Genomic DNA, 16,320 nt, shown 5'->3' on the forward strand with positions numbered 1-16,320 from the left:
AGGGTATGAGGAAAGTGGAACAACGTGGCATCTAACAACTGCCGACTACGGGTAGCGCACAAGGGGTGTGTCTGCTATGACTGCAAGGTTGTAGAGTGTGAGCTTTGTTTTTTTCTAAATACCAGTTTTTTAAAGGAGGTCTGAAACATCTCCCTGCACGGCAGACCAGAGTCAACCTTCCAAAGTCCCTTCATGCTGGCACCGGGCTAAGTGTGAACATTGGCCTAAAATCAGGTCAGGCTCTAATGCACCCCACCTCTACCTGTTTCTACATGTAGTCATAGTCCCTGGATCTTACAAAGGGGATTTAAGTTCAATCAGCGCAGAGAAAAAAAAGTACCAATCAGGATGGGACCCTAACACCATGAGTATCAGGAACCTAAAATCATTTAAAATAGAACAGTAATACTTAAAACACTTGAAAAAATAACCGGCTTTTCAATATTAGCAGCAAATGCCACTCTTTTTTCAATCTTTAAAACGAACTAATTTGACCCAGAGGGGATAAGAACCCTACAAAATGATCAACCCAGATCCACGGGCTTATAGAGAGTGAAGCACCAACTAGAGAGCATGCATGGTCTGGACCTAGGCCCCCTACACACATGTAGTTAGTAGGCAGCTTAGTCTTCATGTGAACCCCCCAGCAGGAGGAGCAGGGGCTGTCTCTGATATGGGCTCTTTCGTCTACTTTGGATCATTTCCCTATAGCTACCTTGCCTGGCCTCAGTGGATGAGGATGTACTCAGGCCTAGTATGACTTGATGTGCTGCGGAGGGTTGATATGGGGAAAGAGGGAGGCTCCCCTTTCATGAGAAGGGGAAAGAGAGAAGACAGCGGGAGGAGAGGAGGGAGCTGTGTTTGGGATGTAAAGTGAAGAAATAAAACAACAACCAACCCCCCCTCCAAAAAAAAAAAAACTAATTAAAAAAAAAGTTTTCTTGCTCACTTTATAGTCTTTTATTCACTTGTTCTGGAAATATTTAATAGGTTTAAACTAGGTAAGGTTCACAAATATGGGGGGGAGGCAGCAAACTGACTCCTTTCACTGAAATTGCCTTTGAAATATACTGACTACATAGGAAGTATACTACATTTATTTTGGCTGTAATAAAAAAAAAATGAATGGTAAAAAAATACGGAGAGTAAAACAAAAATATTTTGAATGATGTCACACGTACAACTTCACAAAAGAATGAATATTCAGCTTTATTTTCACATCATTTCTATATACATTATATACATATATATATATATATCTCATAACTATACACTTGTAACTTAAAAGGCCATACAAAACCCAAGTACTACAAAGGTGGAAGGAGACATACTGCAGTAGATTCATGATACTTTGTTGTTTAAATACTTTTAAAATCAATTTTCAAGAAGACAACAAATCAAAAACCATGACATTTTCAGAGGGCTCCATGTTTACAGAAACTCATCATTCAAGTACATTTCATTGAAATAATAAGCCACATGACTGGCTGCAAAGCCCAGTAAAATGAGCCATGATACTGAGCAAGACCACAGTGTTCTTAGCTTGTTATTCCTCAGCCTAGAATCAGCTTCTAACACAAAGTACAGAGCATAACCATGATTTTATCTTTACACCATAAAACACCGTACTGACAACTCACCCTATATATTTACTTAGATACTTGTTTAAAATAAATACTAAGCAATTCAGTAAATAAATATTACAAACAACAATGATTTGATTTATAAAACAGCACATCTCTTTCAATGTGCTTGGCAACTGGACATTACACCTGAAGGAGTAGTTTCAACATCCAATGAACAAAAATGGACATACCTCCTACAGGATTCAGGAATAAATTCAGTTCTAGCACTTACTACAGATATCTAACACAACAGACATAAGCAACTTAAAATAATGTTCACCACAGTCTTATCATGCTTAAAATAAGTCACTGAAGTGCAAAGCATTCCACAACTCACCTGAAGTTGTGAATGGAATGAAGGACAGATACATAAAGGCATTTCTCATCTAAATTAAGTACTACACTCTAACACATGGACTCTCTTATTATCATATTGGCGTAATGGGCATAGACATAAGAAGCAAAACTTAGAAAAGTCTGCTTAAGCTAAACTGCTGATAGGAAAAAAAAAGTCTTAACCTTAAAACTATGTTTATCATATACTACTTAAGATTGCAAATGTAACATGATCGTTTTTTGAGTCAAGCAAGTGATGAGTTACTTATTAAATTTGACACAACTGATTGAAAAGACAAGCTTAACAATATAAGTTTAAATAAATAAGCTCTAAGAAAGATGCTTATTAACATGTTTTAAAAACACTATATACAACCTACAAAAATTTAAAAGACAGTACCATAGATGCTAGCTTGTCACTACAGACACATTAACTCTTCTGCTAATTAGTCTTCTGCTCTCTATGAAAGCGTTCCAGCAGAGCACTCCTAATGTTCCCTGGTATCCTTTGGTGCTTATCAATCAAAGCTTGAACAGCATTCTTGGTCTGTTTAGGAAACAAAACAAAAGCCACTATTGGTTCAGTATCAGAACAGATCATCCATAGGATTTTCATGTTCTACTTGCAGAAGAACTTCTGTCCCACACCCGTGTCTTGCAGAACACCACGTCTGCCTTCTTCTAACAATTTAGTATTTCAGGCTTCGGAGCCTTGTCAAGGGCTTAGTAGAGGGAATAGACCTAGTTTTTCATGATAAAAATCTTCTGTTCAACAACATTGATGTATTTTATAGGACTGAACTATAAGTATACCTGTTTTTGTTTTGTTTCACCTTGTTTTGATTAAGACAGAATCTCACTCTGTAGACCAGGCTGGCCACAAATTCACAGAGATCTGCTGGCCTCTGCTCTATCCTGAGAGCTGGGACTAATGGCACATTAATGGTGCATCACCATGCCCTGCAAGCTTACACATTTTCCATCATAATTCAAAATGTTTTAAATGAATCTCACTTAGATAAAGGTTGGTATAAAAGTTATAATCAGAACACACACACACAAGGGATGTAGTTCAGTGGTAGAGCCACTTGCCTAACAGAGTCAGGCCCTGGACTTGATACTCAGTATCACAAAACAGAAACAACAAAAACCTATATGCCTCCTATCTTCTAAATTATTTAACAACATGTTGAAGATTCTTTTTCATAGTTTTAGACTTTTTCAAAGCTTAATTACAAGATGAGTAGTCTTTCTCACACCAATGTTTTAAAAATCCTCACAGCCTTCTGCTACTCAAATGTTTTCTTACCTCTTTGCCTTGTAAACTTCAAGGCTTCCACAGTCATTATACAACACCTAAGTTCTAAGACTTTAGCATTAATTGTAGCTTTTTTCCTTAACTCTAGTTTTTCTTATTATTAAAAATTCAGATATAGAAATGTTTTAGATTTTTCCGCAGATGCCTATAAATCTATCCCTGGCTTCTAAACAATAAATGTCTGTAGCATACCCCATCCAAACTCTTTCATATCAGTAAAAATGTCCCTGGGCCTTGCCAAATGTCTCCCATGGGGCAAAATCACTGTTTGAGAATTTTTGGCACATGATACATAAAACAATAAAATTTCAAATAATTTAAAACAAAAATCTGTCCTAAGACTAAGAAAGGAAGCACAAATTACCTTTTCAGCTAATTCTTCTGCTGTTATGTTTGGGTCATATGGAATGGGATCACCTAAGTAGGTCCGCAACTTTACAGGAAAACCTCCATACATTGGAGCAAATGGGTAGCGGAATTTTTCATAAAGCCACTTAAACAATCCTGTTTTAAAGTAAGCAAAATAATTTTACTGGCCACATATGCTATGCATATAACTGTAAACTTTCTAATTAATTACACAAAACTTGCAGGAAGGTGACAAAAATATTAGCAATTAGTGTGTATGTGTATATGTGTGTGTGTGTGTGTGTGTGTGTGTGTGTGTGTGCATGCGCATGCACGGGCATGTACACATTTCTTAGAATTATGAAGCTCAGGGCTGAATCCATTGCCTCTTCCACCGAGCTACATGACCAGCACAGCATTTCTTTAAGGCGAGCTTTTCATCAGTTGTAACAAATGCAACACACTGGTACTCCTAAGGATCGACCCTAGAGACTGCTGAAAGGGCATACAAGAATTTTCTGTACTTTGTACTCAGTTTTTTTTTTCCTATAAATCCAAAAAGAAAAAGAAAAACTAAATCAACTCATTAAAAGACCACATAACATTGTAAAAACCTAAGACTTTTAAAAGACTAACCAGTTACCATTACTGCCCAACAAAGGCTGAGAAGTTCCAGCAAAAGCCGGAAGCTGAAGTGTTTCAGGGTGCAGAGCCTGTGCTTTACAAGTACAACAGACAAAGACAAGGAGTGCAGACACACTTTAGGCAGATACCGCGCACCAGCCGACTAGAGATGATGAGGTTCAAACCCAGCAGGATGAGCTTAAAGGTATTAAATGTGAGTTGAAAGGGTTAAAAAATAAAAACTGCATCAATGGAATCCAAAAAGGTAAGTTTCATGAAATATATAGTTATGTACTGAAAACACAGATTACAAATAAAAAAAACAAAATTTACTGTCACACCCAAAGTAACACTCACAAAAATTAAAGTTAGCCAGTTGTGGTGATGTACTCCTATAATTCCAACACTGGTGGGAAGGTGGACAGAGTAAATGGATGTCTGTGAGGTCAAGGCCAACCTAATCTACATAACAAGTTCCAAACCAGCCAATGCTGTGACAGTGAGACTCTGCCTCGAAAATGAATGAGTGAATGAATGAATTAATGAATGAATTGAATAAATAAAGTTAAAATAAAAAACAGCAGACACTTGGAGATACTGAACTTTGAAGTTAAGTAAAATTTAAAAGCAGCTAACAGAATTTTGAAAATAACTTATAATCATATTAAAACCCAGAATTCTGTAATTCCTGATTTATCATTATAAAAAAAGGATTAACAAAATTAAATATAATTTCCAAACTTAAATATTAAACGAGTTAAAACAATAGCAATTAATAGCTTGCTATGGGGTTTCTATGTGGACAGGAACAGCAACAGTTACAAAAAAAATACTGAATCTAATATATAAACCACAGGTGGAAAATAAGCTGAGCAGTCTAAAATAATACACATTTTAAGGGAAAAAAACACAGCCTGATTTTTATTCCTACAACTACATTAAAAGTGAACTTTTAACTAGTAAGCTAAAGTCAGATAAAGCACTTACCAATGTAAATATATTAAAGTAATAGGATAAACCAAAGCAAATAACATCCCCATCTTCTTTGATGCTAATCTTAGTATACTATGTAGATCATTCAATTTTAAAGCTGGTTTCTTCAGTTGACAGTATATAAATGTGCTCTAAATCTTATCAACACAGTTTAACACAATATATTAGATGAATCAATTTGAAGTTTTAAAAAGCCTATTCAAATAAATTATAATATGTATATAATACTCTTAACAGAAACATAGTATCTTCCAGGAACTCCAGATGGTGGAGCATGAAAATCACAAATTTGAGGCCAGGCTGCCTATATGGCAATAAAAAGTATCAATGCTCAACCCTGCAAAATAATGACTGCCATTACTTAGAATCAATTATCACTGGAGTTTATTTAGAACAGTACCTAAATATTCATTTCTGAAATTAATAATTCAAAAGTCACCAGGCATAGTAGTGCATGCCTCTAACCCCAGCACTCAAGAGGCAGAGGCAGGTAGATCTCTGTGAGTGTGGGCCCAGCCTAGACTACACACTGAATTCTAGAAGGGCTATAACTTCACAGTGAGACCCTGTCTCAAAAAAGAAAAAAATCAAAAGGTTTCCTAATAGAGTTCAAAACCTATTTTATATATTATACTATAATTAAAAACCACATGAATAAGAACTTACTTGTTCCTCCAAGTGATCTAAATCCTTCTCGAATATTTTGTGTAAACATAGGAATAATGGGCTAAAGAAAAGAATTTGAATTAAAAAGTAAATAAATAAATACGCTTAAGGTCTCCATTGAGTTACCAAGGCAAAATTTTTGAGGGCACATTTGATATCCTAAAAATAGATCTAAACACAAAAGGCATACCTAAGGTGGTGTAATTTATCAGACTAAAGTTGACTTCACCATGTATGAAAATATAAATTGGAAAGGCTATCCTCTAGTTGCAGCACTCAATATTTCATCTACCAATTTTCCTTGCAGATAAACCTTAGAAACTATTACAGAAGATTATAATACTCACTAATTTCATTAAATAAAACAAATGTGGTAAATTAGTTTTACTGGTTCCTAAATAATATGCTCACTGAAGAAGTTAAAAGATGAAGACACTTTACTGGGTGTGGTGGTTAGTGAGAAAGGCCCCTCTAGGTTCATATATGTGAAGTCTCAGTCCCAGGTTGGCAGAACTGCTAGAGAAGGGTGGGAGGTACGGCCTTGTTGGAGGATGTATGTTACTGAGGACGGATTTTGTGGTTTTAAAAGTCCACACCAGACACAGCTAGCTCTCTCTGCCTCCAGCTGATGGATCAGATATGAACCCTCAGCTCCTTGTTCAGCACCATGCCTACCTGCCTGTTGCCATGCTCCCTGCCTTGATGGTCATGGACTGTGACCTGAGGATTTGTGAGCCCAAAATTTAAGGCTTTCTTTTATAAGCTATCTTCATCATGGCATCTGGTCACAGAAACAGAAAAGTAACTAAAACAAAGGGAAAGTTTATATAAATTTAAATGATAGGTTTCAGCAAGATGTTCTCATAGAATTAATAATGCAACATTTTTATGAGCCCATTCAGTATCAATTAAAAAATATGTATAAAAACTGTAAAAAGTTTATAAATTAAAGACTTTTATATAACAAGTTTATAGGATGTTCCACGAATATCCATGGTTAAATGTGATATTTAATAATAGACATGTTAGGTAAATGTTATATAATATTGAAACATAATAAAGTAGATATAGTAAGGTTATGCTATTGTAAATGAAATATCAAAATTAAATATTTTCACATATAAACAAATATAATGAACTAAATGTTTTAACTACATAAAACTATATGTACATGTTTGTACAAATTTCACATTATTTACAGAACTATATGCCTTTAAAAGCAGGGTTTTAAATAAAGATAATGGTATTATCTTTGTCACTCAGTTTTAGAGACTAGAAAACACAAGGATTAAACTTCCTAAAAACTTATCCTCACATTGAACTAGCTGATCACTTGCTGTTTCTCTCCTCTTACCAGAGGAAAGACATCTAATATATTTTAGGGACACCTAATACATGTTTCGTTCACTGCTGTATCCCTCACACTTAGAAAAGTACCTAGAACAGATGAGATAAAAGGAGGTTATGAATGAACTAAAGAAATGAGTAAATAACAGAAAGACAATGCTTCTAATGAACTATGTTCTGTAAATACAGAAGTCAGAATCAGGCAACAGTAACCTCAACACTAGAAAAAGCAGACAAAGCTGTCAAGTGAAGAATGTAAATTCGATGAGGTTAATTCATGAAACTACTGTATAAGGATGATAATGGGCACTGAATTCTTCGGTTAAAAAAAAAAAGCCTACTATCTATGAGATTACAAGTGTTATAAAACAAAGTGGATAAAAATCTTAATGTTTTAGAAGTTACATTCCCAGAACTGAGAACTACAAATTCACAGAGTAAAGAGAAAGCTGTTCAGCTCAGACACATTGACTGTTTTTCTCCCTTTACTAGAATTGCTGACCATGTCTACAGATGAGCAGGATTCCAAAAGCCTGTATTACAATGTGCACTTCATGATGATGATTCAGGTTCAACTCAGCTTGACTGATTTAGCTTAAACAGCTAAACTTCTAGTTTGATCTCTTAAGGGATAGTTATCATTTAAAAACCATGCAAATATTTTGCTGAGAAGTTTTCCTCGCATCTTTTGAAGATTCCTTCATCTCTGATGTCTGCACTCACTGTGAAATAAAGTCAGGGACGGCACCAGCACCACTGCCTGAACTGCACACTGCTCTGGGGCTGCCTTGCTGAGACCAGATCTCTTCCATCCTCCATCTCTCTCTGCCTGAGTCTAATCTGTAACATTAGAGCAGCAGCCCTCAGCCTTCCTACTGCTGAGAGCCTTTAATATAGCTCATCATGTTGTAGTTACGCCAACCATAAAATTCTTTTCCGTGCTACTCTCTAAGTGTAATGATGTTACTGTTATGGATCGGATTATAAGTATCTGTATTTTCCGATGGTCGTAGGCCACCCGCAAGTTGAATAGCACTGCACTACAATACTACACATGTCACTCACCCAGAGACAAACCTCAAAAGCGCTACAAGCTCTTTGTCAGACTTAAAATAGTATTGGCAATTTCACAGATTTACATGTTTTATTTATTTTAAATTTATAGAAGGATATTTCTCAAATTTTTGCAATTTTATAAAAAGTTACCAAGAAATTAAAAAATCTGAAAAGTTTTGTCATTTCTCTTTCAGGTCTCTTAAGCAATATCCTACTATAAACATAAGGATGAAGAATTAGAATTCCATGATAAACTTGTAAGATTCAAATTTATTTTATCTTTATGTGAAATATATATTTAAAAAACAAATCTTTCAAAATATAAACTTAAAGAAAATGAGTCAATATTTTAATTTAGAATTAGTTATTCTTGATTTAAAATGTTGCATTGATTATTCTTAATCTTGCACAGCTGCATGCAGTCTTTTGTATACCATAGTACTAACAGTCTATGGTTCTGATTTCCACATCTGTGCTTATAAAATTCTTTAGAAAATGAGTAAATGTGTTATTAGTAAGTTTTCTTTATTACTAACACAACAAACACATACATGAAAAGCTTTTTCTGGGTTAAATAATCTGTGTTTAAAGACAAAAAATTCAACTACTTAAATACAACTACTTAAACCCTTCTCAAAATATATCATTGCATTAAGGATTTAAATATAAAACCTTTGTATTCAACTTATAATCTACTATAGGACTGTACTGTTTAAACACATGCTATTTTAAAAGTTAGAAAGTAGATTAATGTAAACTAGAAGCCCATATTAAAGCACTACAGCGATGACTTCTAGGAATCACATGTAAGAAGAGGCATAGGTACAGGAAAGAAAAGAACTACTCAGCACTTTGGAGTATTCTGCTTTGCTATAAACTTTGTAATTCAAATATAAAAATACCCATTCTTCTTTAAATATTACTCTTCGGTTAGAATGAGTCGTCCACAATCTTTCTTTTTTTCTTAATTAACAGTCTATACATTTACATGATGCATAGTCACACTGAAGATGCAGACTTGTCTCTAATGACAGCAACCTGAAATGCTAAAAGTTACTGCAGTTGACTCAACCTCTCGGGTTAGAGAAAAGAGCAAAAGTCCAACAAGGGACTTTGCAATGTCCCCTGCTGAACGTAAGTGTTCCCTAGGATAAAGTGCCATATGTAGAGCAAGACACCAAGAAACACTTTCTAAAGGAAAAATACCCCACAAAGAAAACATATCAAAGTACATTCTTACCACTTGGCCTAGGAAGCACAATAATTACAGTGAACCCCAAAGTATGTTTAATTTTATTGATGAATTCATTTGAAAAGTGCTTTAAAAGTGCCTGTTACACCTCTATCCATTTCTTATTATTATACTATAAAATAGGAAATCACATTTGATGAAAAATGACATTATTCACATAGTACATGTATTGTTATAAAATCTGATTACACATTAAAGAACTATTGAACCAAATTCTTCCATGAAACACACCAACTCATTCATGTTGTTACCAAGGGTTTAGAACATCAAGAATGAGCAGACTATATCCTAAAAAATTGTAGCTGAAAGAATGGCAGGGCTGTGTACACAAGTACAAAAATAATAAATAAAAAAGTAGGATTTACAACTGAAAAATAAAACCTTGTTGGATAATTCCCAAATATCTAAATTAGTTTTTTTTGTTTGTTTGTTTTTTAAGATGGCTTCTAATGCATAAGGAATAGCTGTCTTTTTATACATGCCTACAAACTGTTGTATATAGTAACTGATGTGCTGTTACAATAAAAGAATCTGGCCTCTTATACTTTGACTCACTTTCTAAGCTTTTCTGTGAAATTCAACTAAGCTTTGCTTGAGTAATGACTCTGATATGACTCACCACTTTTGCATCAATTGCAACCTGAGCAAAGCCTTTACGATTACCCCATATGATGTTGTAGGTCTCATCACTAAGTAAGGCTTCTCGAACTCCACCTGGTGAAATGGCTAACAAGTGACCACTTCTTAGGATTTCAACACATTTTTCTCTTGGTCCATGAAGAGCACAAAATACATCAAGCAATAAACTGAACCCTGTAAAAAATATAACAAAGAAATGTCTTGATCTTGTTCAATTCTTTAAGAGCAAAACTCATCATGATCTATGCAATTTACTCTCCATGGTTAATAGCTGTTAAGGTATAAGACCAGTTTCACCTATGAAGTAAAATATATCTTACTTCCTGACTGACTACCTTCTTACTAATGCTACTTTACATTTTAAACTTTTAATTAAAACAAAATTATCATGAAAAATGGGGTTTCTTCTCCCCATTTTACAGATGACAAGCCTTGGGCTTAAAAGTTAGGTAGCACAGGCAAAGTCACACAACAAAGGTTCCCACTGCAATATGTCCAGTCCTAAGTGCCCTTCACTGAATTTTAAGCCATATATATTCTCAAGTACTGTTAAAACAATCAGAGATGACTTCTCATCAGCAACTAAAAACCTAATCTCCCATTAACCCTGTAACAAAGAACCACCTGAGAGAATGTAAATCCGACTATGTTCAGCCACACCAAAAACTAGCTTTGGCTATAATCAAATCTATTGAAATAAAAAGTTAGATGATGCTAATCCTACAATTAGATTTTTATAACAACAGCAAATATCATTGAGAGTTTTTAACCAACTGAGGAAGGGTATTCAATTCAGAAACAGCTAATTCCAAACCTTAATATTATACAGCGTTTTAAACTATTTATGCATAAAAGACATCCTGTCAATAAAGATCTTAGAGTAGAGCTTTCTGTGATTGTCTGTGTACATGTATTTTCCTGCTTGAGACCAAGAATATGGATAGTCATAGAACTGGGCAAACTAACATAGCCTCCCATGGCCTTAAAGAGCTGAAACATTGTGTCATTAAGATTGAAATAATGCTGACCGTGCCCCAAAACCTCACTGACTTAATATGATGCACTCTCAGAGTAAGGAAGAGAGGGTCCATAAATTACAAGGTAAAATACAAAATTTCTCACTGAGATTATAAATGTCTAAAGGTAAATCAGTGTCAAAATATGGTCTGAGCACAAAGGAAAAGTATTTTGAAAAAGATAAAAAATATTTCTTATTCATGAAAAGAAAAAGCTATAAACAAAGCTATGTTCCATAAGAGAACAACAGTTAAGTAAACACTTGAGCCATACGATAAAACTGTTCTTCATTGTGATGTAGATCAGTGATCTGGCAAGCATGTGGAAGACCCTAGATGCAATCTCAAGAATGTGACAGAGGTAGGAAGCACTGAAAGATGGTAATGCTTACATTGAATCTTTACGGGGGATAAAACCCACAAAAGTGTTTGTAAATGTGTGAAAACATGTCATTTTAAAAAGTCAAAATAACTAGTTATGATGAGATTATAATATCCTTCTGTTCCCAATCTTTCTAAAGGAAAGCTTTACATCTAATTTAGCATATACACAAAGTGCAAACAGGTGTTCTACATATACTAAAGCACTAACCATATGTCTGGAAGGCACTGGAGTAGACTGTTCCTTAACTCGCTGGTGGTTTGAGTCTGGTTGCTGGGCCAGCTTTGCTTTTATTACTCAGAGAACATACTATCAACTCTCCTGGCTTGTGTCTAGTGATTTAGTGATGAACGAAAATAAGATTTATTTTCAGTAATTTCATTCAATGAGTTTTTAAATAACTATTTCATCTTAAGAAATTTGACTAAACTTTTAAAAAGACATAAAGTCATGATGAAGAGACTTTTAAAAGGCGGTCTTCAATCTCAAGAGCTTAATCGTTGAGGCAGCTCATACAATGGAAGAGATGTAATGTGTACACATACACTTTAGGAGAGTGTGGACAAATATTCCTTGTATAGTTTTTCCCAATTATGATTTGCTATCAATAACAGCATTAAACAAGAAAAAAACATTACCTTACAAAAACATACAAACTTAACAACCTTGTATACAAAAATATGTATCATTTTTTAAATTCCACCTGAAAGTTCTAGATTTGCATTAGGGATATAGTTCAAGGTCAGAGCACTTGCTTATTGTTCCATCTCCAGCATCACAGTAAAAAACAAACTTCGAGATTTAAGACTGCTATTGGGTATACATATCTGCAGTCCCACCTACTTGGTAGGCTGAGGCAGGAGGTTACCTTAAGACTATAAGCTGAAAGCTAGTCCAGGCAACATAGCAAGATCCTGTCTCAATTTTTAAAAGATCTTTTTTTCAAACTTAGAAAATACTGACTAAAATTCTGTTAACAAAAAAAAAAAAAAAAAAAAAAGAAGAAGAAAAGAAAGAGAGAGAGAGAGAGAAAGAAAGAGGGAGGAGATAGTTCAGTGGTAGAGCAGTTGCCTAGCATGTGTTCACCCCTAGGGTTTAATCCCCAGAACTAGCAAAAAAAAAAAAAGAGGAGGAGGGGGAGGGGGAGCAGGGAAGAAGAGGGAGGAGCAGGAAGGAGGGAAGGAGAAGGAGAGAGGAGGAGAGAGAAAAGGAATAGTTAAGAGTCAGTGGTGGCAAAAAAGGAAAGGAGGGAGGGAAGAGGGAAGGGAGGAAAAGTGAGTAGGTATAAGTTGAGCCAGCAGTGATGGTCACACCTATAAATCAGGACTCTGAAAAGCTAAGTCAGGAAGAATACCCACTCAAGGTGAGTTTAGGCAACAGAGCTAAAACAAACAGAGTTTGTCTATAAAACAAACAAAAAAGTGACCTTTTTTGGCTCTTTAAAAAAAAAAAAAGATTTATTACTTCATTCAGAATGGCAAACAGGATAGACAACAGAAGTGGTGGAAGAGAAGGAACAGGATGGCAGGCTACTATAGATGGTCCTTTGAAAAGCTCCACCCAACAGGGGATCAAAGCAGATGCTGAGACTCACAGCCAAACTTTGGACAGAGCACAGGGAGTCTTATGGAATAAGACAGAGTGGGGTGGGGATGGAGGGGACAGGAGCCCCATAAGGAGACCAACAACCTATAAAAACCTTAGCCCAAGGGGGTCCTGCAGACACTGATGCACCAACCAAGGACTATGCATGGAGAGGACCTAGACCCCCTGCTCAGTTGTAGCCAACTGGGTGCTCAGTCTCTATGTGAGTCTCCGAGTAAAGGGAGCAGAAGCTGCCTCTGTCATGAACTTATTTGCCTGCTCTTTGACCGCTTGCCCCGGCAATGCATCCTTGCCAGGCCACAGAAGAGCATCCAGGCAGACCCGATAAGACTTGATAAGCCATGGGCAGAGGAGGAGAACTTCCCCTTTCAGTGGACAGGGATAGGGGAAAGGGACAGGGAGGAAAAGGGAGGGATGGTGAAACTAGGAGGAGTTGAGGGAGGGGTCTTCAATCAGGGTATATAATGAATAAATTGTAAAAATAAAATGAAATAAAAAAGAGGAAAAATATTACTTAAATTGGATAATTACATATTTTTCAAATTTGTTATCCTAAAGAGGCAAAATACTTTCTAAATAATACAAAAGAGACACTACCACATAATTTGATCACTAAACACAGTTAAATTTTACCTGGGATTTTAAAGACAAAGTGGTCAGCTACTACTCGGCAAGTTCTACCTTTGTGGATGAAAATTTTAGCCATGAAGTAGTAAAAGTCTATGGGAATAGCTCCGTGATAAAAAATTATAAGTGCTGGTCCTTCCGGTATCTTTTCCATCCCATGAACTTCATAACCTGTTTGAAAGACAAGTTGCCAATACATAAAATGCAGTAATTTAAAACCTGTCTTTGCCTTCCTGGTCTCTTCTTCTCCCTTCTTTTTTGACAGATAATAATTTGGTTCTATCATCGCAGTGAGACAGAATAAACACGGCATGTGAGTGGAAAAGTGGCAGAGTGGTGCTAGGAGTCCAGAAAGGTCAGGGATCCACCAGCAAGGAAGCCTAGGAGGGGGAGTCAAAGCCAGAGCAGAGTTGTGAGGACAACACTTAAGAAGGAAAGAGAACAGCCTATAGTGGTGGAAGCTGGGGAAGACAAAGGCAGCTGACGGTAGACAGACAGAATATGCATAGCGATGGGGCCCAAGTAAAACAAGAATAGAATCCACCTCAGCAGTGAGCTGCCCCAAGAAGTTAAGCCAAATGTGGAAAAAGGGTCACTGTACAAGATGTGCCTAGGGTAGGGCTGCCTGAGCAGCTGAGGACAACCAGCCTCTCCAGGCTCATGGCTTTACACACTTCTCACACACAAATGATTCACTGCCTAGTTGTGAATGCACCTACATTTTCTTGCTGATGTAGATTTAGCATAAGTAGTCTCCTACTATGAATAGACTTAGAAATCTTATCTGCCCAACAATGTACCTTGGGATCTACAATATGTGTGGTGATCTTACTGCTGTTAAGCTTTCACAAGTATTTTTAAATTTTCTTTAAAGTACAAAATGTCTATTGAGGACTTTCCCTTATTATACGAATTTTCAAGGGAAACAAATGTTAAGAGCCTAGCTTTTAAGAATGCCATTCCCATGTTCCAGAAATAATGCTTTTTTAAAAACTGAGTAAAAGGTTTGGTTAGAAGGCTGCTAGCCACTTGAGGATAGGGACTTCACTGACTCATTACCAACCAAACCAAACTGAGTTACTTAAAAAACTTCAAACTACTGTTTCTTTGTATTTCAGAGAATCACAGAATGTTTAAAAAAATTAAAATTATATATAATCTCAGGGTAAAGTTTAACTTCAAAATATGAAATACTGAATAGATTCTGGCATAGAGATATTTTAAGTAGAAAAGACATTATAAACAAAACCTGTTCAGTAACCAGTAACTAAATAAGTTGCTGAATTATTAAAAGTCATATTTATGCGAAGAATTAACGGCATGAAAAGTACTATTTGGCCACAAACATACAAATAATAAATAGACCAAAATTTTAACAAAGCTCACTTGCATGCTTAGTTTTAGGCAGCTTTTTCTTCTTCTTTTTACAATGATCATGTTTTTTTTTTTTTTAAGTTTCTGAAGTTTGAAAGCATACATTAAATTTTATTTGAGTAAAACAAAAATCAAAATATAGATAGAATACTTTTTATTTATGTCTCAAGATCAACTTTTAAAAAGTATCACTTACCCAGACAAAATATCTCAACATAATAAAACATTAGCAGGTTATGTGCTGAATGCTTTATTTCCTCTGAACCATAAAAACATTATCTAATAGTGCTTAAATTTACCTACATTGTCTTATCCACTTAATATAAATTCAAGTTACTTAATATATATTACCTTGAAATATAACTGATGTCTATGTTGGAGAAAAATGTAAATTCCAAACAAGCATCATAAATTATAGCAATAAATATGACTGTTTTAAAGACCTTAAAGGTGCAGCTTTGAGACAGACACATATGAGCTGAGATACTGCCTTGTGTGAAACACTGAGAGGCCAGAGAACTGTAACGGCCAGGAGAGATCTAATGAGTAAATATTAGGAATTCAAAGCATTCAAAGTATATGATTGCTGTTTGCAAACCTCAGTACTCTGACTTCTGGACCTGAATCCTCAGTGCAGGACTAATGTACTATACAGTTTAGAGCAGGGTCCTAGAACCCTTTGTCAAAGACTGTAACTGTATTCTGCTCGTATTACCTCTGAAATTACTTCTCTGAATCTGTTTCCTGAGGAGTATAGTGGAGAAAGAACATACAGGTTATCTATCATGATGTAAAGATGTCAAAGTAGATAAAAAGGGTTTGACAGTGTTTGGAAGATAAGCACTCAAATAATGGAATTTACAGATATTTTTATATGAATTTAGTGTTACCACAACACATTAGCCTAGTAACTGTATCAGTGATGAGTTTTAGCCTATACATTACTGATGTACATTACCAAGTGTCTATTTCAAAGTCTGTTCTCTTGGAAGGATTTCTATGAGTTCAGGATCAGCCTAGCTGGTCTATATAGCAAGTTCCAGGACAACTAGGTCTACATAAAATAATAATAATAATAATAATAATAATAATAATAATAATAATAATAATAA

General features: G+C 35.4%; 1 protein-coding gene across 3 annotated transcripts in view; it reads right to left on the reverse strand.

The window, feature by feature from the left end:
- Positions 1-1,188: 1,188 nt before the first annotated feature.
- Tmem68 (transmembrane protein 68) overlaps positions 1,189-16,320 on the reverse strand; it is a 23,616-nt gene continuing 8,484 nt past the window's right edge. For 2 of the 3 annotated variants that reach the window (XM_055603490.1, XM_055603492.1), the window contains exons 4-8: positions 13,841-14,005; positions 10,185-10,378; positions 5,911-5,971; positions 3,644-3,783; positions 1,189-2,508 (exon numbers count right to left, since the gene is read on the reverse strand). In XM_055603490.1, coding sequence (XP_055459465.1) covers positions 2,404-2,508; positions 3,644-3,783; positions 5,911-5,971; positions 10,185-10,378; positions 13,841-14,005 — 665 coding nt within the window. In that variant the 3' untranslated portion in view covers positions 1,189-2,403. The remainder of the gene's footprint in view (positions 2,509-3,643; positions 3,784-5,910; positions 5,972-10,184; positions 10,379-13,840; positions 14,006-16,320) is intronic. The other variant, XM_055603493.1, reaches the window with a different exon arrangement.

Source organism: Psammomys obesus, unplaced genomic scaffold, assembly GCF_907164565.1.
Source record: "Psammomys obesus unplaced genomic scaffold, mPsaObe1.curated_primary_1811, whole genome shotgun sequence".
Lineage (NCBI taxonomy): Eukaryota > Metazoa > Chordata > Mammalia > Rodentia > Muridae > Psammomys > Psammomys obesus.